This window comes from Purpureocillium lilacinum (genome assembly GCF_023168085.1).
Source record: "Purpureocillium lilacinum CBS 284.36 DNA, scaffold_7, whole genome shotgun sequence".
NCBI classification, from domain to species: domain Eukaryota; kingdom Fungi; phylum Ascomycota; class Sordariomycetes; order Hypocreales; family Ophiocordycipitaceae; genus Purpureocillium; species Purpureocillium lilacinum.
This window is the reverse complement of record NW_027072117.1, coordinates 1,052,236-1,069,309: the sequence shown is the minus strand read 5'-3', so window position 1 is coordinate 1,069,309 and position 17,074 is coordinate 1,052,236. Positions and strand designations below refer to the sequence as shown.

The following is a 17,074-nucleotide window of genomic DNA, read 5'->3' as shown; positions in this document are numbered from 1 at the left end:
CGGTGCAGGTATCCTCGCAAAAGGGGATACAGCTCATTGACGAGCCTCGGCGTCACGGCGCAGGTGGGTATGCTCTTACGAGAAACGGTACCGCATCGACATGACCAGCCAGTGAGAGCCTCAAGGTCTATTGGGGAAGAAAAAGGGGGGGGGGGGGGGGTGGGGTTGGTTCTGAAGAGAGCGATCAGACACCCATGCAAAGGTTGCTGAGAGTGTTGGTGCTCGAATATATCTGCGATATCAAAGCATCGAAATAACACCAGCGCAGTTTGTGAGGTCAATATTAGAAGGTCGCGGGTCGTATTCGTTTCGCATGAGCATGGGTGTGACCCCCGAGTCCTGAGCTAGTGGGGATGAAGGTCACTGTGGCTCTCGTGTATGGCTCGCCGTCCCCGTCACGAACAGCGCACGGGGTCACATGACAGCGATGTCGCCCAAGGGTCCTCAGAACCGGGGCGGAACATTTCTGGCCCCGGGGCCTTGAAGCTTCCCCAAGGTCTGGTAAAAATCTCAGGCGGCGGCCAACGACAAAACCACTGGCGCGCATCACGACAGACGACCCCGATTGCGAGCCAATGCCACTCATGTCCGCTTTATAACAGGCCCTGACACCTGCCACGTCTTCCCTGCGACTTTCCGCGCTGCATTCGACACATTCGACGGCGCAATGGGTGCCCGGCCGGCCTGGTCCTCGCTGCGGCGGGTGACGCACCTCATGCCCTCCCAGGTCGCTTCTACTTCCGCCGCTCCCTCATCATTACCCTTCCTCGCCAGCTCTAGGACCCTGACGAAAAATACGACGATGGCGACGAGTATATCTACGTCTCCAGGCTGTCTCGCCGCGCGAGCCTTCTCGACCACGACGCCCGTCCAGACCAAGACCATCAAGCCGCACCGCCTCCCCTCCAACCTCATCCCGCCGTACCCCTACGGCGAGCGCCGCATCTACAAGCAGTCCAACAAGGGTCTGTACGGCAGCGCGCGCATCCGCTTCGGCAACATCGTCGCGGAGAAGCACAAGAACAAGACGCGGCGTTACTGGCGGCCCAACGTGCACGTCAAGGCCTTTTATTCGCCCGCGCTAGACGCCCGCGTCAAGACGCGCCTGACCCTGCGTGTCCTCAAGACGATCCGCCGCGAGGGTGGCATCGACAACTACCTGCTCAAGAGCAAGCCCGCCCGCATCAAGGAGCTCGGCCCCGGCGGCTGGAACCTGCGCTGGCTGCTCATGCAGACCCAGGCCGTCCAGCGCCGCTTCAACGAGGAGCGCGTCGCCCTCGGCCTCGAGCCCAGGGAGATTGAGGACCGCGACGACATCATCCAGTATGCCCTCGATTTTGCCACCCCAGGGCCCTTGAGCGTGCGGAGTCGCGCCACCCTGGGCGAGATGAACGCCGCCATGGCCGATGCCTTCGTGCTCGGCGATGACGAGGCCGCCCTCGCCGATCTTGAGGGCATCGAGGAGCTGTCCGACGAGGCGGAGGAGCTGTTGCTGCGCGAGCTGGACGAAGCGGATCGTGCTGCCGAAGCCAAGGTGAAGACGGAGAAACAGGGGGTCGACGCATAGATGACCGCCTCTTGTACTTGTATATGAAGATTACCACTTGTACTTTTATGTGAGAATTGCCTCTTGTGGCAGGACACGGTATTTTCGCTTGCAGGCTACTGATTCGACTATCCTGGGCAGTGTTTGTAAATAACTACCGCCACCGACTGACGCAGGCACCAGCGGGGTGGACAATCTGGATTGCGGGAGTCACACGTATCTCAAGAGTTCATGAGCCAATTTCAGACTGTAAGGGTGTCCCAGGCACAACGGAGACATTACACCGTCCAAATACTAGTAACCAATTCTCTTGTCGCATTTTAGATCTGTGCGAAGCTTCCAATTCCAACCTCAAAACGCCCGCGCCATTGGGCGCCATGGTATATATCTAAGATAGCGAGACAACAAAACATCCTTCTCTAGAATCGCAGGTCCCAGCCGATCTGGGGCCCAATCTTCGGCAGCTCGTCCGCGACGCTTTGCACGTCCTTGTCACCACGGCCACTCAGGCAGATAACGATGTCCTCGCCCTTCTTCATCGTCTTGGCCAGCTCAATGGCACCGTAGATGCCGTGCGCCGACTCCAGGGCCGGGATGATGCCCTCAAGCTGGCTGATCAGCCTGAAGCCCTGGAAGGCCTGCGCGTCCGTGGCGGCGATGAACGTGGCTCTCTGGCTGTCCTTCCAGGAGCTCAGCTCAGGGCCAACGCCAGGGTAATCCAAACCGGCCGAGACCGAGTGCGTGTCCGAGATCTGGCCGTGCTTGTTCTGGAGAACGTAGGTCCTGACGCCATGGAGGACGCCCTTGGAGCCTCCCGACAGGGTGGCACTGTGGCGGTTCGTGTCGATGCCGTCGCCACCGGCTTCGACGCCGAGGAGCTTGACGCTGGGGTCGTTGGAGAAGGGGTAGAACATGCCCACGGCGTTGCTGCCGCCGCCGACGCAAGCGACCACTGCGTCGGGCAGCTTGCCACGCTTCTCCATCATCTGCTTCTTCGTCTCGTCGCCAATGACGGACTGGAAGGTTCGGACAATGGTCGGGAACGGGTGAGGGCCGATGGCGGAGCCAATGATGTAGTGTGTCGTCTCGAGCTCGACAACCCAAGCACGCAGCGCTTCGTTGACGGCGTCACGAAGAGTCTTGCTGCCGGCCTCGACAGCGACGACCTTGGCGCCCAAAAGTCTCATTCGGAACACGTTGAGAGCCTGGCGGCGAACATCCTCCTACAATTATTTTCAGCATCAATTCGAAAAAGGTCAGCACTCGGTAAAATAAGTCACTTACAGCACCCATGTAGACAGTGCACTCCATGCCAAACTTGGCGCAGACCGTGGCGGTAGCAACACCGTGCTGGCCGGCGCCAGTCTCGGCGATGATCTTGGTCTTGCCCAGCCTCTTGGCAAGCAGCAGCTGGCCGAGGGCGTTGTTGATCTTGTGGCTGCCCGTGTGGTTGAGGTCCTCTCGCTTAAGCCAGATGTTTGCGCCTCCGGCGTGCTCAGTCAGCCGCTCAGCCATGTGCAGGCGCGACGGCCGGCCCATGTAATCGTAGTATGACCGATACTCCTCCCAGAATGCCGGGTCGTCCTTGATCTTGTTGAAGCCCTCCTCGAGCTCGGACAGGCAGTCCATCAAGCTCTCGGGAACGTATTGGCCACCGAACTCTCCGAAGCGTTCCGGAATCTTGCCGTGGAGAGCGGCCAGCTGGGCAACCAGTGCGCTGTCCTGCTCGGCGGTGATGCGGCCGTCCTTGCCGACCACGGCGTTGACAGTGACATTCTCACCGCTCGGCTCTCGGGCTCCAGCCACGGCTTCTACCAGGCCGACTTCGCGCGTGGCGTTATCCTGAGGCAGCGAATCCCGACCGCACAGGTAGGCCAGGTACTTCTCGACCTCGGCGGCCTCCTGGCCAGCCGGGGCCTTCTGCAGCGTGGTCACCAGCTGGCTACCGACGACGACACCATCGGCGATGCTTCCAATGCTCTTGAAATGCTCGTTGGTGCTGACACCAAAGCCGACAGCTGCGGGCTTGTTGCCGCTGTACCGCTTGACTCGCTCGACCAACTCGGGTAGCTTTGCGTTGATCGTCCCGAGGGCGCCGGTGACACCTTGCCTGGACACGACGTAGATGAAGGAATCGGCGAGCTGGCAGAGAATCTTCATGCGAGCATCTGAGGTGGCCGGAGCGATAAGGGGCACATATGAGAGGCTGCGGGGCGATGGTGGTTAGCAAGAGACTCATCGGGGCACGTGATGGAAAGCAGACTCACTTTCCGCGCGTGCAGAGCTTGCGGAACGAAACGGCCTCTTCGGGGGGCAAGTCGACGACAATGAAGCCGTTGACTCCAGCAGCCTGGCAGTCCTGAAGCAGGCGCTCCTCGCCGTAGCTGAGCAGGGGGTTGTAGTAGCCCATGAGCAGCACGGGCGCCTTGAGGCCCTGACTCCTCGCGTCTTTGACCATCTGAAGGGAAGATTCAATGGTAACGCCGTTCTCCAGAGCAACCTAGTTCTGAGGTCAGCCGTTGCCCTTGTCTAGGTTCTCGGATTGGAGGATCGGGAAATCGTACGGTGTTGGCGGTCTGAATCGTGGGGCCGTCGGCAATGGGGTCGGTGAAGGGGACGCCGAGCTCAATCACGTCTGCCAAGCGTCAGCATAGTGTTCATGTCGCTCGCCGGGCGCCAGAACCCCGTCTTGTGGCATGTCAGACTCACCAGCGCCTCCCTTCTCCATGGCGAGCATGATGCTCGGCGTGTCCTCAGCCCGAGGAAAGCCGGCCGTGACATATGTAACGAGGGCGGCCTGTATTATTGAAGACCAATTGAGTCAGCAAGGGTCTTGTCCCGACGTCTTCAGTGCCATGTCGCACAGCCGCAGCAGTGGGCGATGCCGTGCCCCTCGGTAATCTGACCGTCCGAGGAGGGGCAGCCGAGGAGGGGCAGCAGGCGACAAGGGGCAAACCGACCTTGCTCTGCGCCTTGCAGCGTCTGAAAGTCTCCTTGATAGCCTCCATGATGGAATTCGGCAGCGTGGCGGAGCCTGGGTGCGGATTGGGTGCGATGTTGGTGAGCGGACAGCAACAAGGAGGAGGTCGAGCAGCGATGTCGGGATGGCGAGCAACTTTTTATGTGCGGTCGAGTCGGTGACGCACATCGTTGGGCCGTCGGAGGCGTTGCGGGCGCTGCTGTCGGGTCTGCAGGCGATGCACTCGGCCACCCACCAAAGGCGCTCCGCCATTGGGCGCAGCGGGAGCCACCATTATGCACGTTCCCGCTCCGCCTGCTGCACGTCGGCCCCACCCTGCCGGACTTGCCCAAAGCAGCACCGTCTCAAGAGTCTTTCCTCAACTTTGTTGCTAACGTCTCACTGACTTACTCGCACTCTCCGTCGCCACATCTGCAGTCGCTCCGGCGTGCGTCCGTCCCATGCAATGCACGTCAAGACTAGCCGCCTCCGCCCCCGGATATTCGTGCTGCATGCACTTGTACAAGGCGCGCTACGTCTGTCATGTCATGTCATGCTCATGTCAGTCACGTCAGTGCCGCAGTCAGCCGTGGACACCAAGGAAATCACACGATACAGCATCTGTGTAGCCAAGATGCGTATTGTATTACTGTGTTGCGGACATCAATCTGTAGAGCCATGTGCAAATGGGCAATCTGATGCTCCGGGCTACACCGAAATCCAGCCTGAATCAGCCGGAGAACATTGGCCCAGGATTGTCCCAAAGGGTCATGTTGCCCTGCCCATCGGTCTGCAGCCTCTCGGCGGGGTCCAGCCTGGCCAAGGCGACATCCGGTTCCCTGTGATTAATCCTTCTGCGTGCTTCCTATATGGGTATCGCCTGTTTCCGCTCTCCCGCGCTACTAGAACTCGTTTCTCGCCTCTGACGGGCCGCCAGACCAATCCCGGTCAGGCCGCGCATCGGTGAAACGGGTGCCTTGGCCGCCGGACATCAACGTCTTCTCATCCCGCGCCTCCCACGTTGACTCATTGGCGGGATTGGCGGCTCGGGGGCTCAGCGGCGGCCGGTTTTCGCCTGTGTAGTGCATGCCGCCGTTGCCGTGCGTCTTGTCTGGCATCGCCATGCCGGCGAGAGTTCTTGTTACGCCAATGAGGACCACGATGACATAGATGAGGAGGATGCCAGTGGAAATGAGCGCCTCCTGAACAAGGTTGTCGTGAAGCCAGTTCGTAACGTGCTGAACGGCTCCCGACACCTCGTCCGTGGTGACAGATGACGGCGACGCGAGAAACGTGTTCAGATCCGAGTCTCCCGAAATCGATTTGTTGGCGCCCATGCTGAAGGTGTTGTTGTCGAACATGGGGAAGTTGACGTGCGCATGATCGTGCACCCAAGTCAGCCCCTTTTGTACACTCTCAATCTTGATGCCGATGACGCAGTGCAGCACAGTCTTGATCGGGTCCAGGAGAATCGTCCCGTTGAAGACGGTCTCGAGTCCTTTCTCCATGGTGTCAAGGAACATATTGATGGTGTTGTTGACTGCGTCTGTGGCGTTGACGACATAGACGAGCACCTCCTTGTTGATATCGTCGTTGACCCCCTTGACGACGCCGTTGGCATCGGCAGCCCACTGGTCTGACACGTTCTCCAGTGTCTTGACCACCTGGCCTGCGAACTCCCCGACCTCGCCGGCGAGAGCGGGCACCTCCTTCTCCACAACCTTGAGGAGAATGAACTGGCAGAAGCACGAGAAGAAGCCAGCAAGGGCAAGCGACAGCACGAAGATGGCGGGCACCGACGTTGCATAAGCAACGCACCATCGCGTGAGAATCTGCCGGCGTCCGCTGAACCTCGATGCCAGCTTGATACCGCACGTGGCCGTGACGGGTCGCGATGCAATGTAGACGACGTCCATCTGGTCGTACTGGTTCTGCGCAATAAGCTTAGCATTCTTTTGCTGTCGTCGCCACCGCCGTATCTCAAACCAGGCCATTGGAACAATGGCGGCGACGGCCAGTATGGATAGCAACACCACAAAGGCAATCTTGGCTTTCTTGATGAGTTCAAACAAGTGCGTGAAGAAACTGTTCAGCGTGTCGTTATCAGAGCAGAACGTGAGCTTCTGTTTCTGCGCAAGAGGGAACACATCGCGGTCAAACTTGTACGCGCTGAAGCTCTCGTTGATGCCATCGCGGGCCATGTTGAACGGGATCGAGATGGCCTGCTTGGTGAGGTTCTGGACCTGTTCGAAATCGGGGAGATCCTTGTTCAGTTTGCGGATGTCCTGGACGAAGTCGTCCGAGCTGAGGTTGAAGGCCTTTAGTTTGTCTATGGGCTTGGAAAAGTCGATCTTGGGAATATCGGGTGTGAAGTGACCAATGATGGAGTTCTCGATGCCGTCGGTGATTTTGTTGATGGCTTTTGTGAGGTCGCCGGCGATGTCCTTGATTTCAGTTGTCGCCCCATCGATGACCTTGTTGAATGCCTTGGTCGCATCTTCGGTGACAGAGGCGACGACATCAAGACTTCCGTGGATGAGGGCGGTTATTAGGCAGACGTATGTGGCGGTGAGGAAGTTGATGTAGAAGACGATCATGGCCTCGACGCCCTCCAAAACAAGGTCTAGACCCTTGACCATGCCGTGAACGGCCTTTTCGATGCCGCCAGCAGCAAGGTCGTTGACGCCAACTGACAAGTAATGAGGCATCGAAGCCATGGCGCTACCGATATCCTCGACCTTGGTGCAGGCAGAGAGGGCCTTGGTCTTGGCGTTGCCAACATTGTCGTTGAGCTGGGTAATCAAGAGCACCACGCGGACGAGAACGAGTAACAGGAGGATCGTCCAGCGGTTGATCCAAATTTGAGAGAGCCTCGACGGGAGGTTCAGATAGGGCGTGATCGACGAGGAGGTTGCCGCTCGCGCCTGCAAAGTCTTTGGCATTTGGCTACTCTCCAACGAGTCCGAGTCTGAGCGAAGGGAAGTTGGGACATCTGGGTACGACGAGGCCGCCGGGGCGTTGCGCTTCCGCGAGGAAGCAAACATGCTGGATCTATCCATGGCTGGTAAGAAAAGAAAATCTCTATGCGCTGATGACGATTGCGAAAATTGGAGGAGGAGGAGAAGACGACGCAGTATCAGAAGGTCGGGGTACGGCGGTTAACGTTTACACCGGAGTTTGAGTGGCGGGGAAGAATAAAGAGCAGGGGAAAGGTGACGATCACACAAAGGAAAAGAACAATCTCTATTGTCATGAATTCATAGTGATTGTGTGGAGGAAGAGAGGATGCGATATGGAAGGGAACAAAAGAGGCAGCAAGACAATAGGCGACGAAGCAGTTTGAATGCCGCTACACATGGGCAAACAGTCGAACACGGGAGTAAGTGAATGAAAGGCTCAGCCGACTTACCTGAGTCACCGCCACTGCGGCAAGCACCAATAGACTCAGCTTGCGACTGCGCTGCGTTTGTGTTTGGAAACACCCTCGTGCTTATCACGGGGTTGTTGTCGGCGGCTGCTGGCGTTTAAGCGCCGCGATGATGTCGGGCAGCCAGTCAGCGCAGCCGCCGGCTCGCAGTCAGGACGAGGCTCTGACGACAACCAGTCGGTAAACGCCGATCTGGTGTCGGCGCTTGAAGAGTTAAGGCGCGCCGTATCGGTTCAATTTTAGATGCGGGCGACTGGTAGCTTGGGCAATGTTGGGAAAGTGAAGTGAAGTTTGTGGCTCCGTTTGTCGTTGAGCGCCTTGCTCGGAGTTCTTCCTGCCAGCAAACGAATGAGGCAGGATATAACTGGACAGGTGTGGCTAGATGTCCAGTTGTCTAGCGAACAAGCACCTCGGCTTTGTCTTTCGTCGCAAGGCGGGAGAAGCGCGTCGGAGCGAGACGGTTCCCGACCTCTCAAGGCATCGCCATGGAGGCGAGAGGCGACCTTGCCTGGCATTTTAATGGTCGTCGAGCGCTCGACGTCCGGTGCCAGAGACGCACGTTGACGACATGGCCGTGGCCCGGTGGCCAGTCGATAACCCGTTTCGGCATCGTGGGTGCAGGTCCGCAAGGGCTGTTCACGAAGAGCCATGTGTTGACGCTGGGGATTGGTGCGCCGAAGACTGGCTGTGGTCTGCGTTCCCGGTTTCTGCGGCGGCGGTCATGGGCGGACAGCAAAGAGTTGACGGAGTGGCGCGCCAAACAGCGACCGGGCCCCTGGCGGGACAGGGCAGCCACCAGCTAAGGTCAGGTGCTAATACCCGACCTAACAATGGCGGTCCACCCTGTGGAAGGGGTCCGGGGCCGTCTCCCTCGGGCCGCCACTCCACTGTGGCTCTCGTCTAGGCTTCTCCAGCCGTCACCACCTCACTTGCCTGGCTTTGCCTGGAACTCACTTCAGTCCACAGCCCTCCACCCAACTACACTGTACCTACCAGTCATCTAGTGTCTCCCCGCCTCCACGCCTGCAATAGTACCAAAGCAGTGCCGCAGCACAAGCGCCACCGTCACAGTGATCGTCGTCCCTGCAGCGCTTCTTTCGCGGCCACGAGGCGAACAGGCCCCCCAAAACCTGTTTTTCTCCACAGAAGCCAGAGCTGAATAGCCGCTTCTTGCCCTTGGTTTGTTGATCCAAGCCCTGTCGGCTTGAGGAATCAAGAGCTCGCTTTAGCCACGCCTTTTCCGCCGCAGGGGAGGTCCTGACTGTGGGCGTGTGACGTCAGCGCCCGAAAAGCCGCAACAGCTCCCACGATGCCATCCACGGCATCATGGGTGTGCTCGAGTTTGCAGCTGCGTTTCTCCCGCCAGCCATGCTGGGCTGGGCGGCCTCCATCGTGCATCAAATGCGAGCACAAGTGCCAGTCCCCACCAAACCTTGGACCGTCGACGTGGTTTGGAACGCCCTCGGCGGCTGCAAAATCATTGGCTGTCAGCGGTCGGCTTGTTAGCCCTGGCGTGATGCTCGCCCCCATCGCCGAGACCCCCAGGCCCAAATGTTACGCAGGATCCAGCGCGAAGGGACGGCTCCATGGCACCCACCTCGGGCTCTTGTCTAAAGTAAGTATTATGTGCACTCTTCAACAGCGGCGGTAAGACAGGCGGCATGTGTCACAGGTCCACGGTACGCAGAATGGAGCAGTATAAACAGGCGAAGCAGCCCTCCATCACACTGGCAAAAGGAGCCCTCACAGTCCTCCTGTCCATGTAATGCAAGCACGACCACGTGGAAGCGCCACCGAGACAGGTGTCTGTCATGCTCGGCCCTGCATCTGTCGGCAGCGTCAACATCCGTCGCGCCATCCCGTACCTCGCACGTCTTCGCCCACAGAGTCTGCGACGCACAACCGCTCCACGACAACATGGCCTGCAAACATTCACCGACATCTCGCACAGGTATATCAGGACGATATGTAAAATGAACGAATCTTCAATTTGATCTCACAACAACAGTGCTTGGGCGTGCGGCGTCCCAATCTCCTGACCGCGCTAGCTGCAGCATCCACGATGAGGGCATAGCAACTGAGCCTGCCGACACGTTCCATAAGGTCATGTTCAGCAGAAGGGTCCGGCGTTGCCCGCCCCAAACTAATTGTCATCAGCAAAAGTGCCTGCGTCGCTATCATCCGGATCGGTTGGCCGCATGTCCACGTCATTCGCCCTCCTCCCGGGAGCACATGGTGGCCACCTGGCGCGGAGGAGCGGCGTATGACTCTCTATCTCAACTTGAACGCTGCTGAGCGAAGGGCGAGTACGCATTCAAATCAGAGTCCCAAGTCTCGTCTGCCCGAAAAGATTCTCCACTGTGTATCCGGAACGCCAGCATCGTCATCATTCTTGCCGAAAAGTGGCGGGTTCGCATCGCCTAAGCCGAGCCGAACGTGTTCTCGCCCGAGTAGGTGATGTAGAGGAACCTGTGCGAAAGCGGTCAGCAGCCATGGCGAGTCCGAGTATGAGAAGAAATGTGGCGACACGTACCCGTCTTCGTCCTTGTGCTCCTCGTAGATGCTGCTCATCAAGGCAGCTGTCGGAGGGAGGACTTCATCGACGAAGATGAAGATGGCCTTCTCGGGAGACAGCTTGATCCTCTTGCGGATGACGTAGACGAACTGGCCAACCGTCAAGTCGGACGGCACCAGGTACTTCTTCTTGTCGATGGTGGCGATGTCGCTCTTCTCGACCTTTTCGCAGATGACCTATAGCGAGGCGATGGTCAGCTTCACGGTCAGGTTGAGACTCGAGGCACAGGCACGAGTACTTACTGGGATGCGGTCCGCATACTTCTGTCGAATGCGCTCGGCCTCAGCCTTGCGCTTCTCGAAAGGGTGCTCGTCCTTGAACTTGCTGCGCATGGTTGCGGTCTCGGAAAACGATGTAGTAGCTGTTGTGCGTGCGGAGATGAGGCTGTTCGCTGTCGGGCGGGCAGAGTGTGGATGCAGGAGGAAACTGGAGTCCCCCGAGAGATGATGCCGCGCCGGATGTGTTTGCTGCGTAATCAGAATCGGGCAGGGTTGAGGTGGGAAGCAGGAGAGAGAATGAGAGGGGCGGGCTCGGTCGGTGACGATGCAGAGTGACTGGGCGGGAGGCGGTGGGAGGGGGGAAGGCTGGGTGCTTGGGTGTGTCACCATGCGGCAGCAGGCACCACCACCCTCAGATTCACACCGCAGCCCAGGCCAGGCAGGCGCCGGCTCCGTCAGCGTCAGCGGCGACGGGACGCTTTTGAGCCAGCGCAGCACGAGCGCGAGGCGACCCTCGAGACGCACGGGGCGGCGAGCCAGGTACTTATTTGTGGGTGTGGATTGGCAGAGAATCCAAGTACCTGCCGTCCCGGCTTGCAGGTCCTCGCCCCGGCACGGGACCCGACGCGCGGGGTGGAGGGGACTCGCGCTAGACCGCCTTCGGCTGGAAGCTTCGCCGCGCAGAGGGTGGTGAATCACAAAGCTGCGGCAGGTGATGCAAGCGCAAAGGGTGCCTGACTTGCGCTGTGCGGTCACCGGCCGGGGCGGGTACGGTACCTGTTGACTGACGAGGCCACGGGATGCTCGGCCGTCTTCCATTGCCTTCGTCTTTCGCCATGGCGAGCGAGGAGCGCCCGAAGAAGCCGCCGCAGCAAGCTTTGCCCTTGCACCTGCGAGCGTCCATAGATCAGCATTTTACCCAAGGTGCACGACAGCGCAGGACGGGGTCGCCCGAGAAGGACAGCAAACTCTCTGGGCGCTCGCCGCACACGCTGTCCATCCCCGGCGGTAGTCGAACCCGCCTCCGTGAGGTTCCACGGGCAGATATGCGCACAAGGCACAGTACGCGCCGCGATTGAGTTCAAAACTCTTTCTTCCAAACAACAGGCAGGAACATGAGGCTGTCGGGACTCTAAAGTCACGACGAGGGGAGTTCTGGTGGAGGGGCAAGGGCATGTATACATTTTACGAAGGCACTTGGGCTCTTGCGACTTACCCTGTGCCTCGGCCCTCGAAAGACCGGCCAAGCTACAACTTCTCCGCCGTCCAGCATCATTGCCATGTAGCCCGTGCTCGGCATCTTCGCCGGCAGCTGGATTCCCAGTGCCGCTGTCCAGCCATCTCCATCGCGCGCGAGACACGCCCGCGGTGTTGCGGTGCGGCACGGCTCCCTGGCAGCGAAAAGAGACGCCGAGTCGGCGGCAACCACGCCACTTGGTGGAGCGCTTGACGGGCCCGGTTGCAGCCGCGACCTTTCGGCCGTCCGTCATGTCATCCCACTGCTGGTCTCGACAACATTCGACTGCCAGCTCCAGCATCCGCCATCACCACCCGACTCCGCCCGGCCGCGCAAGCTGTAGTCCGTGGTCGGCTCTGGCAGCCCCTTTTTGACTACCCTTTATAACGTAGCGGGTGCCCGTTGCGTCCGTCGTCCGCGATCCAGCTTTTGACGGCCTGCACCGGCACGGCAAACCTGCCTTCCATCCTTCCCTCGCTTGCGTTCAGCAACCACCGACCCCAATCATGGCCGCGGCAGGGCGACAGGCTCAGCGCGTTGCTGCACAGCTTACGCCTCGTCTCCCCATCGCGGCACCGCGACTTGCCAGGCGGCAATTGGGTTCGGCCCGCCGCGCCGCGTCGACCTCGACTGGGCGCACGACGAAAGGCCGTGCCTCAACTCTTCCGCTGTGGCTCGCGGCCGCGGCAGTGGGCTTTGCTGCTCCCCTGGCCCTGCAGTTGGTATGACACCCCAATGCGCTGGCCCGATAGCCTCGCCCTGGCTGACGCTGACCCGGACTTCCTCCTCCCCCGCGCAGACTTCCGCGGAAAGCGTCCGGCTCGATAATACCTCCCTCGCCGACAAGGATGCCCAGAAGAAGCGCGAGAGCGGCGTCACCGACGACTCGCCGATGCGGCTGCGCATGGAAAAGTTCATCAAGGAGCAGCAGCAGATCATCGTCAAGGAGCTGGAGAGGGTTGACGGCAAAAAGTTTCGCAAGGACGAGTGGAACCGTCCCAATGGCGGCGGCGGCATAACCTGCGTTCTGCAGGACGGTAATGTCTTTGAGAAGGCCGGCGTTGGTGTCAGCGTCGTTTACGGTGCCCTTCCCAAGCCCGCCATCCAGAAGATGCACGCCGACCACAAGACGCTCGACCCCAGCGTCGAGTCCCTCGACTTCTTCGCCGCGGGCCTGAGCATGGTGCTGCACCCCAAGAACCCCATGGCCCCGACCGTCCACCTCAACTACCGCTACTTTGAAACGGCCAACCCCGACGGCACCTCTCAGGCCTGGTGGTTCGGCGGCGGCAGCGACCTGACACCCTCGTACTTGTTCGACGAGGACGCCATCCATTTCCACAAGACGCTCAAGGAGGCTTGCGACGCACACGACAAGACCTACTACCCTCGCTTCAAGAAGTGGTGCGACAAGTACTTTTTCAACAAGCATCGCGGGGAGTGCCGTGGTATCGGTGGTATTTTCTTCGACGATCTCGACGAGTCGGAGCGCGACCGCGAGAACACCTTCGCCTTTATCCAGGACTGCCTCAAGTCCTTCCTGCCCTCGTACATCCCAATTATCGAGAAGCGCAAGGACATGCCGTTTACGGAGAAGGAAAAGGAGTGGCAGCAGATTCGCCGGGGTAAGTACGTCGAGTTCAATCTTGTCCACGACCGCGGCACAGCCTTTGGCCTCAACACCCCCGGATCTCGCGTCGAGAGCATCCTCATGAGCCTACCCCTGACGGCGAGCTGGAGGTACATGCACGAGCCGGAGCCCAAGAGCCGCGAACAGCGGTTGGTAGACGTGCTGAAGGACCCCAAGGAGTGGGTTTAAGGCGATTGTGGCCCATACCATGGTGTACGCGACTGGCCTGTGCCACGACATTGTCACCGGAGCATGCTTGTGTATCGATAAAAAAAGTCACCCAAAGAAGAAGGGACGGGGAAGCTAGATGTCTAAAAGTGTACAATTGGCTGGCAGCCTCATGCCCTTGGGTAGGAGCTGGCATGTGCGAATAATCCCCGAGGTTGCCGAAGCATGTATGAGTACTAGGTATCAATCGAACAACAGTGGTTTTACCTACGAAGTGTTGGATTTGGTCGCGCTCGTGTGTCACTTCTTTGAGCTCTGGGCTATTGGCGGACGGTTTGTAGGAGAAGGGCAAGTCGCGACCTCAACCTCTTGTTGAATCACGCTGCCGCCGAAAAGCAACTCCACAATTTATTTCACATCACTCACTCTCATCTACCACCACAACTCACGGCCGGTGCACTCTGGCAAAGCCACGTCTCAAGCCAGCCATGGCATAAATCAAACCATCTGGTCGTGAGGAATACCATGGGACTCTGATCGCGGCCAGTACGATTAGAGCATGTCGACGCAACGCCTCCCGGCTCAGCGCCAGCTCCTCGAATCCCTCGTCGTCTCCTTGTCGAGCGCGCCGCCTTCCTTGGCACCGTCACAGGCTGACAAGCACGTTGCCGATGCCAGCGATGCAGAGGAAGTCGACCGTCGCCGCCGTCTGCTTTTGACGCTCCACGTGCTGTTCCCAGACATGGTGCTGTCGGCCCTGGACCTCCTCGACCGCAAGTTGGTGACGCGCTTCGTCGCAGCCGTGGAGCCCGAGGCGTCGCGCGGTGTTGAGACCGAAGACCCAAGCGCGGGTCTTGCTGAACATGCGGAGAATGCTGGAGAGCCCGCTTCGCCCACAGGACGGTGCCAGGCTGCTGGACGACACTCGACGGGATGCGTGCAGGCTTACTTCGTCCGCTCACTTGCCTCTACCCTGAGTCGGCGCGGCGGCCGGGATCCCCCGTCCGCGCCGAGGACTTACGCCGTGCACCTAGACGCATGGAGCTGCTCATGCGCGGGCTTCGCCCTCGATGCGTTCGCCCACTACGACGGGGCGGCGGCGCAGGAGGGGCACGCGAGTACGCCTCCGGCAGCCTCTCCTCAACAACCCGGGCCGATGGAACAACAGCCCCAAAGGACGCAAGCGGCTGGACAAGGTTGGCTGTTTGGAGGTATGAGCTCGGATGGGCGCCCTGGCCATGGGGAGGACGTGCCTTGCTGCAAGCATCTCCTGGCCTGTCTCCTTGCGGAGACCTGGGGAAGTCTGCTTGGCACCCGAGTTGACGAGAAGAGGGCTACAAGGGAAGAAATGGCCGGAATGATGGCAATCGTCTAGCATAGAAACCAGCTGAAACAAACAGCGCGCAGACTCTGCAGCTTATGCCACGATCTTGGTCACACACACACACCAGGGAAGGCGAGCTTGCAAGTACGCAACGATGCCGCCGTTGCGCTTGTCTGTCTTTGGTTCTGCTCTACAAGGTTTCCGTGATAGCCCATGTACAATACATATGGACATAGTGCCAGGCATGGCCCTCCGTTCGCCCGCCACAGAGCGGATGTGGAACATGTCCAGGTTGTCCATCCTTTGCTTCATAAAGCACCCTCGGCAGCACTGCTTATTTCTTCTTGTCCTTCCCTTCCTTATCCTTGTCGCCGTCCTTGGTCTCACCATTGACCCCATTGGCGCCTGCCTCCTTCTTCTCATCCTTCCCGTTCCCTTCCTCCTTCTTGGCATCCTTGTCCTCTTGCTGCTGTCGGTTTTGGATCTTGTTTTCTATCAAGTCGTGGAAGGCAGTGATGGCGCGTATCAGGCTGCTGAGGTAGATGGCCATGAGCTGGTCGTTGGTCTTGATGCTCATGGCGTGTGCCAGTTCTCCACCACCAGTCTTGCCATCGCTCTCCGGCGTGGACAGGTTGGGGAGCAGGTTGAAGACGTCCTGAAGGTTGCCGAGAATGGCATGATTGACCGGGAGTTGTCCGTCAAGAACCTTTTGCAGGTAGGCACCGATGTCACGCAGCCGCAGGTGCAGACCCTGGAGCGACTGAAGCTGGTTGGTGACGCGAGTGGAAAGTGTGCCAACAGCGACGTCTCGAATATCTCGTAGCAAGTGCTCGACACCAATCTCCTCGGCTTCCTCGGCTTCGATGATGGACGGAGTGTGGACGAAGGTTCTCGAAGTAGTCGTACCGTCCTATGGAACAACGAATGTTAGCAGGCTGGCGCCGTCAGTCGAGGATGGTGGTTCCGGCTTACGTCTTTGATCTCCTCGACAGCAAAGTAGGCGTCTGTAGGGACGCCCGACTCCTTGGGCTGTACGTCGATGATGACAAGGAGAGGGTTCGGCGTGTAGCGCTTGAAAAGATCGTTTATCTCGAGGTCAGAGGCGCGAAGCTTGGGACCGGAATGGTACCAGCCTATCAGCTTCTCGCGGGCGTTGACTTTCTTGAACATGTCGTTCATGGACTCGACGTAGTTGTGGTCCAAGAACCAGACCGAGGGATCTTTCTCATCTTCCTCGAAGGGGACTGTTGAAGCAGTCGTGTCAGAGACGATGAATCACCAAAGGCGGGAGCACGAATGCGCGACGTACCAGCGAAGCTGTTGGACACTCTGACATTCTTGCCATCATTCTGACCGAGCAAAACACCGACAACTCGCCGTTTCGTTTTGTTCTGAACGGTTCGGTTGTAGTGGTCGACTGCGGAGAGGAGGACGAGGGGGGCGACGGTGACATTCCGGGTGACGAGGGAGAGCGTCTCAGCGGTCGTGGTAGGCATCCTGAGCACGGTTTGGCAATACCGTTGCCTGGTCGGATAGATGTGTGCGATGAAGGGTTACGGAAGCTTTGTGGGCGTCGGGACGCTCGATTCTATCGCGATAGAGGAGCCGTTGCCGTCGATGCGTATGCCCACGGTTGCCTTGCTGCAGAGATGCAAGTCTGGGATTTCAACCATGTGCAGTCGGCAGACCAGACACGAGATATGAAAAGAGTGGTTTCCGGCTGGTAGACGGGTGCGGAGCGTCCCCTGTGATGATGCGAATGGCGAGAAAGCTGGGAAGTCTGGAATTGAGAGGGTGATGCGATGGCCAGGCACACAGGTTGACGATAGCTTAGCTCACCCTCGTCAGTTGGTGGTGGTCGGTGGAGCCTGGGCTCTGCTCACCTAATGCGGTACGTACCGGGCATAACGGGAGAACTTTTTGGGGGGGGGGGTCACGTGCTTTGGTGGAAGAAGTGGCAGTCCGTCTGTCCCGACATGGCGTGCGTGGT

At 59.1% G+C, this 17,074-nt stretch overlaps 6 protein-coding genes across 6 annotated transcripts; 2 read left to right on the top strand and 4 right to left on the bottom strand.

Moving 5' to 3' along the window:
- Nucleotides 1-667: 667 nt before the first annotated feature.
- Nucleotides 668-1,567, top strand: PLICBS_009223 (mitochondrial 54S ribosomal protein bL28m; the record flags this gene model as incomplete). Its single annotated transcript, XM_018323745.1, has 1 exon — nt 668-1,567. One exon carries the CDS (start codon nt 668-670, stop codon nt 1,565-1,567), a length of 900 nt encoding a protein of 299 aa, XP_018176924.1.
- Nucleotides 1,568-1,965: 398 nt separating this feature from the next.
- Nucleotides 1,966-4,554, bottom strand: PLICBS_009222 (tryptophan synthetase; the record flags this gene model as incomplete). Its single annotated transcript, XM_018323744.1, has 6 exons — nt 1,966-2,769; nt 2,831-3,752; nt 3,814-4,046; nt 4,111-4,181; nt 4,256-4,343; nt 4,507-4,554. The coding sequence occupies 6 exons, from the start codon at nt 4,552-4,554 to the stop codon at nt 1,966-1,968; spliced, it is 2,166 nt and encodes a 721-aa protein (XP_018176923.1).
- An 853-nt stretch (nt 4,555-5,407) lies between these two features.
- On the bottom strand, nt 5,408-7,564 carry PLICBS_009221 (plasma membrane fusion protein prm1; the record flags this gene model as incomplete). The annotated part of the gene is made up of 1 exon (XM_018323743.1): nt 5,408-7,564. The coding sequence occupies one exon, from the start codon at nt 7,562-7,564 to the stop codon at nt 5,408-5,410; it is 2,157 nt and encodes a 718-aa protein (XP_018176922.1).
- Nucleotides 7,565-10,352: 2,788 nt separating this feature from the next.
- On the bottom strand, nt 10,353-10,839 carry PLICBS_009220 (ubiquitin-like protein atg8; the record flags this gene model as incomplete). The annotated part of the gene is made up of 3 exons (XM_018323742.1): nt 10,353-10,401; nt 10,466-10,683; nt 10,750-10,839. The coding sequence occupies 3 exons, from the start codon at nt 10,837-10,839 to the stop codon at nt 10,353-10,355; spliced, it is 357 nt and encodes a 118-aa protein (XP_018176921.1).
- A 1,629-nt stretch (nt 10,840-12,468) lies between these two features.
- PLICBS_009219 (coproporphyrinogen-III oxidase) lies at nt 12,469-13,781 on the top strand (the record flags this gene model as incomplete). Its single annotated transcript, XM_018323741.1, has 2 exons — nt 12,469-12,684; nt 12,762-13,781. 2 exons carry the CDS (start codon nt 12,469-12,471, stop codon nt 13,779-13,781), a joined length of 1,236 nt encoding a protein of 411 aa, XP_018176920.1.
- A 1,637-nt stretch (nt 13,782-15,418) lies between these two features.
- On the bottom strand, nt 15,419-16,580 carry PLICBS_009218 (proteasome regulatory particle subunit; the record flags this gene model as incomplete). Its single annotated transcript, XM_018323739.1, has 3 exons — nt 15,419-15,994; nt 16,057-16,328; nt 16,394-16,580. The coding sequence occupies 3 exons, from the start codon at nt 16,578-16,580 to the stop codon at nt 15,419-15,421; spliced, it is 1,035 nt and encodes a 344-aa protein (XP_018176918.1).
- Nucleotides 16,581-17,074: the final 494 nt, after the last annotated feature.